This window comes from Gavialis gangeticus, unplaced genomic scaffold, assembly GCF_001723915.1.
Source record: "Gavialis gangeticus isolate Ggan-Ray unplaced genomic scaffold, GavGan_comp1, whole genome shotgun sequence".
Classification (NCBI taxonomy): domain Eukaryota; kingdom Metazoa; phylum Chordata; order Crocodylia; family Gavialidae; genus Gavialis; species Gavialis gangeticus.
Genome location: NW_017728993.1, coordinates 47,319,390 through 47,324,822, shown reverse-complemented (window position 1 = coordinate 47,324,822; position 5,433 = coordinate 47,319,390). Strand labels below are relative to the sequence as shown.

General features: G+C 46.2%; 1 protein-coding gene across 1 annotated transcript in view; it reads right to left on the bottom strand.

Moving 5' to 3' along the window:
- SLC30A7 (solute carrier family 30 member 7) overlaps positions 1 to 5,433 on the bottom strand; it is a gene marked incomplete at its 5' end in the record, with an annotated part of 64,544 nt that overhangs the window by 44,702 nt on the left and 14,409 nt on the right. The window contains 3 exons of the mRNA XM_019528344.1: positions 1,416 to 1,542; positions 2,083 to 2,170; positions 4,702 to 4,815. Coding sequence (XP_019383889.1) covers positions 1,416 to 1,542; positions 2,083 to 2,170; positions 4,702 to 4,815 — 329 coding nt within the window. The remainder of the gene's footprint in view (positions 1 to 1,415; positions 1,543 to 2,082; positions 2,171 to 4,701; positions 4,816 to 5,433) is intronic.

Sequence of the window (5,433 nt, the reverse complement as noted above, 5' to 3'; positions counted from 1 at the left end):
GGGGGGGAAGGTGTTTGGCTGCCTGGGTACTAGGCCCCATAAGGCGAGTGAGGAGGGGGCAGGGGACACATGTAGCATAACTCACTTGGGCAGTGTGATTCACAGCTCTCCCCATGGTGCTCTGCATGGGGCCAAGCACCACCTGGAACAGGCTGCACTGCCTTCTAGCTCACACCCACCAGTCCAGCCCCAGCCAGTGCATACAGCTAACTGCTTTGGCTGATCCCAATGCACCTGCCATTCAGCTCCCCTGACCTCAAGCAGCAGCTGCTCCTCTTGTTCCTGCCGCACAGACCATGGAACGGGGTGGGCCACCCGGCCATGGCCCAACCAACTTATAGCACACTAATTTGTATAACCCACAAATGTGCAACTGTCATTCCAGTTAAAACTGTATAACTATTTTTTAACTGCACAGCTAGATAAATTAACGTGCTAAAAGTTGGTTGGGCCATGGCCTGGGTGGCCCACCCCATTCTGTAGGCTATGTCCTGCTGCACCACTACTGGAAGGAAGCTTCAGCCTGGTGGCTCCTGCCCCAGTACATGGAGACCTGACTCCAACTCCTGGCTGCCTTCCACCTACTCCACCCTCCTGGCATGGCGGATGAGTGTGCAGAAGGCAGCTAGGAGCTGGAGCCAGAGCCCGTACATGCACGCTGCGGCAGGATTCATCCAGCTGAAGCTCCCAGCTGCCTTCCACCCACTTGACTACCCGCACTAGGTGGGCAGAGTGGGTGGAAAGCAGCCAGGAGCTGCAGCCGGAGCCACCCAGCTGAAACTTCCTCCTGGCCTGGAGCAGCACAGTAGAAGCAGAAGGAAGCACCACCACTGAAGGCAAGGGGACCCAAGCAGCAGCCCCACTGGTAAGCTATGTGCAATGGAGCACAGTGCAGGGTGCCCTGGGTGGTGCTCGGCCCCATACAGAGCACTACAGGGGCAACCGCAGGCTGGATCCAATCAACTGGCAGGACTCCCTCCCCACTCTTTGCCTGTAGGCTGGATGCAATCAGTTGGTGGGCTGAATCTGGCCCATGAGCTGTATTTTGCCCATCCCAGTCTAACTACTGGTCTCTGGTGTGTGAACAGCAGGTGACTTGGGAATACACCCAAGTGCCCCTTTCAGTGCTACTCTCAGGCTTTACTAAGGTATAGCCTGAGTACAGCCCTCAGGTGCATAATCAAGACTGCTTCCATGCTGTCTCGTCTACCAGTCTCTGCTATGCATCAGGTGGAATGGAGAGGACTTATTTTGTCAGCAATAGCCCCTGGGTTAAAAGGGAATAATACAGACTTGGCCCAAAAAACACAAAGCGTTAAACAACCAAGCTCTGGCTGGAGGACAGAAAGGGACCTGAACACAAACTACCAAGGAAGGGAAAAACAAAGAGAGAGAGAGTATTACAAGCATCATACCAGAGTCATGTGAATGCCCATGACCTCCATGATGAAAAACAAATATTCCTATGAGATTTACAATGAATCCAAGTATAGACACAGGGAGAAGTCTTTCATGATGAACATCAGGAGGCTCCAATGCTCTCTAAAAAAGAAGCAAGTTTAGAACACCATTTATACTCTTATCACACTGTTAAAAGGAGGCAATATACTGTCCATTTTCTAACTGACTAGATGCAGAAGTATTGTGACATAAAAACAATCTTCCAAAAGATAAATTAGTAAATCAATAAGCTGTGGCTTACAAATGAACTTCGAAAGCTTTAAAAAAGTCTCAATCACAAAAGGTAAGAAGTATAGGGAAGAACAATAAAATATTATGTATATTTCTTCTGTAGTGATGAGTTAGGTCTGAAACGAATACATACTTCTTTATACTGTCTGCTCAATGTCATATAGATACTCTGAAAAAAATGCTGGTTTACATCCAGTGCTGACTTCACATGGTTTTCACTTCTCTCATGCTTAACTGGCTATGAACATGAACAAACTCACAATCCATTACAATAACTTAAACTAACCCTATTCTCTTAAATGTGCTGTACTATACAAAAGTAGTAAGTCTATAAAACAACCTTTATTTCTCAGAATAGACTGACTTACTGCAATTGATGTCCTAACATACCTCAACCCCTTCAGAGAAAATGAAGAATGCTGTGAAAATCAGGAACAGACCATTTACAAAACCAGCCAGTACTTCTGCTCGAACATATCTTGGAAGAATCAGACAAGCAGTATTAGATATTAATACTCCTATTTAGATACTGAAAACACAGAAGTACTTATCTAGTGTCAACATAATTGAGGCAAATAGTGCCAAACACTGACTTACGGTTTTCTCACTGCTGTTTCCTATTCATATGAAGAGTAAAAGAATTTCTACACAAGAAAATACTAAGTGAATAGACTTATTTGTATGTCAGCTTACCTTGCTTTTCTTGCTTCATATATTGGATCTATAAGACAGACACTTTTTTTCCCTAATAGTCCAAATCAGCGGCAGGCAAAATATGGCCTGCAGGCTGAATCCGGCACATGGAGGGACTTTATCCAGCCCACAGCAGGTCCCTTGGTCCTGCCTGGCTCAGGCACTGTCTGGCCCATGGTGCATCCTGCTGCCCCCTTGGGCACACAGCAGGGCTGGGGCAGCTCCACAGCTGGACTGCCTTTCTAAGCAGCCAAGGCAGCAGCTCCTTCTGGCTGCCACTGGTGCCAGCCCCATGGCACTGGTGGGGACCCATATGCACAGTCCCAACCCCAGCCCACCCTGCACCTTCTCCAGACTCACCTACCCATGCTGAGCAGCAGCAGCAGCAGCAATGGCCAGGCAGAAGTGGCTGTCGGGCATGGGGGAAAACCAGCCCCACCTTTGCTGCTGCTGAGACCTTCTTGCTGCAGCCACCCAGAGCCCTTGCCTGGGCTGCCTTGTGGCAGTGCAGAGGAGCCATCGCTGCCCTGCTGGGCAGCCTGGAGGTGGCAGTGACGGTGGTGGAGAGGAGCGGCAGGGCTGCCTGGGTGTAGGCTCTGGGCAGATCCAGCAAGAAGGCCCCGCAGCAGCGAAAGGATGACTGCTGTTGCCACTGCTACCACTGCTTAGTGTGGGCAGGCAAGCCTGGAGCAGGTGCAGGGCAGACTGGGTTGGGGCTGTGCATGTGGGTTCTGGCTGGTCTAGAACTGGTCCACTCCACTGGGCTGAGTCCAGAGCAGGCACAGGGTGGGGCTGTGTACACAGGTCCCTGCCAGTACCACGGGGCTGGGGCCAGAGCCACCACCACCACCTGGACTGCCTAGAGAAGGCAGCCCAGCTATGGAGCCACCCTAGCCCTGCTGCATGCCCAGGGGGCAGCAGGATGTGAAGGTTCTGTCTGGTCTAGACACCAAGGGACCTGCCATGAGCCGAGGCTGTAGCTGTGCACTGTTAGCTGTGGCTGCAAGGAGTCACAGGGTGCACAGAGTCCAGGCTGTTGTGGGGTGGTGAAAGTGCTGACCGGCCAGCAGCAGCTCTCCAGAACTGCCTATGTAGCCCATGGGCCCAAATAATTGCCTGCCCCAGTCTAAATCAATGACAGTCAGTTACACATAGCTAGAAGCCACATGAGTAGCTAGGTGTTAACCAAATAGTCATAACAAGATACATATCCCTAGGTAAACTGTGGCAAATTCACTGAAGTTCTAAAAAACAAACTATAATACTTGTTCCATTATTGGTAAAGTTGGGGAGCACATCTGTTGTGCTATTCCTGGTTGTAGGAAACATGTTCTCAGGGCATGAATTAAAAAAAAATCCCTCTGATAACAGAAGTTGAGATTTGAGTTTCACCTACAAAAGTCAGCCTTCGACAGAGTCTGCAGTGCCCAATGAAGACCAATGAAGAACCCAATTATGATGCAGGTAGATCTAGATCTGGCAAAGCAACACTTTTCAAAATATTAAGTTTTATATGGATTATTGTTTTCACAAGGGGGGAAGAAAGAGAAAGAACCAGATTAACTTTCACTTAATCACTGAAATGCTTGGCATTTTGAAAGTATCAGTAGGATTCCTAACATTTTAAAACAGAAAAACAAAACCAGATTGATTGAGTATATGACACGTATGTTAAGTATATATAGTCTAGTTTATGAAAAGCACTGATTACGAATGGAAAAGTGATTTCATTTGGACTGTTAGCCAACACGAATGAATGCTAGCAAACAAAACTAATAGTAACACACTGTTCCTGCAATCTATTCTCTGCATTGTTAGTTCAAAGAATAACTCACATTTTGTCCATAACTTCAACTCCCATCCACACGCAAATGCCTCCAGCTTCAATTTTATGGTATTTTACACACAAAGCAGAAGGCCCACAGCAAACAGTGGTGCTTGAAGGTTGAATGCTGCATACTTTCAAAAAAGTAATGCTTTGGGTAGGGCAGATAAAGCTATAGCTTCTAATAAGCGTTTACTCCAATATCTGCTAATCAAATCACTTTTTATATCCCAAGTTTACAGTGCAATTCCCTCATCTGAGTTAAACTAAGCTACCTTGAATGGAATAACACAAATGAACTAACTTGACCTAACTGCTATAGTAAGCAAGCCCATGCAGAATACATGGTTTCATTACATGATTTTTGTCTGTTAACAATAATGAAAACATTTTAGAAATGTCATGAACTTGCCTTCCAGAAACACAACACTATTTTTAAATACCACTTCTGTAACGTATAACATTTGGCTTGTTATGTCTAAATTACTTACCCATAAGAGAAAGCATCATTTGATCTCCACTTTGAAATAACTGAAGCTGCTAACCCAGCCAACAGAGCAGTACAATCAAAGAACATATGAAAAGAATCTGATATTAGACCTAAACTGGAAAGGAACAGAGAAATTCAGTTAGGTTCACAAAGCCTATATTAAGTTTGAATTTTAAGAAGCTTTCATATGCCCTCCCTCATGTTACAACTGCTCATTCCTGTCCCTTTGGCTAGGTACACACTACATAGTTCTGCTACCATAATACATCAATTAAGATTGTGAAGACATCATTATGCTGATAAAACTCATGTGGATCCAGGTATACAAGAGAAACATGCTTCTGTCTGCTTAATTTCTGTTCAAGGAGATGATACAGCTTCTCTTAAGGGAAAGGATCAATAGAGCTAGTAAAAAATGTTCTGACACTGAAGTTAGAAAATGCTTAAATCAACAAAATCAAGCCATTTTGCAGGGACGTATCAATACTTACTAGGGCTGTGAGAAGCTTCGGGTGGTGATTCAATTCAGAGGAGATTTGGCCTGATTCGGTGGCCGAATCTCCAAACGCAAATCAAATCAGGACCAATTTAAAGGTCCGAATCGATTCAAAGCTCTCCGAATCTTTGCCAAAGATGCAGAGAGCTTTGATGATTCAGACAGTCCCTGGTGGCTGCAGCAGGGAGCTACAGCCAGTCCAAGCTGGTAAGTACTTGGGGTGGGGGAAGGGGGGCC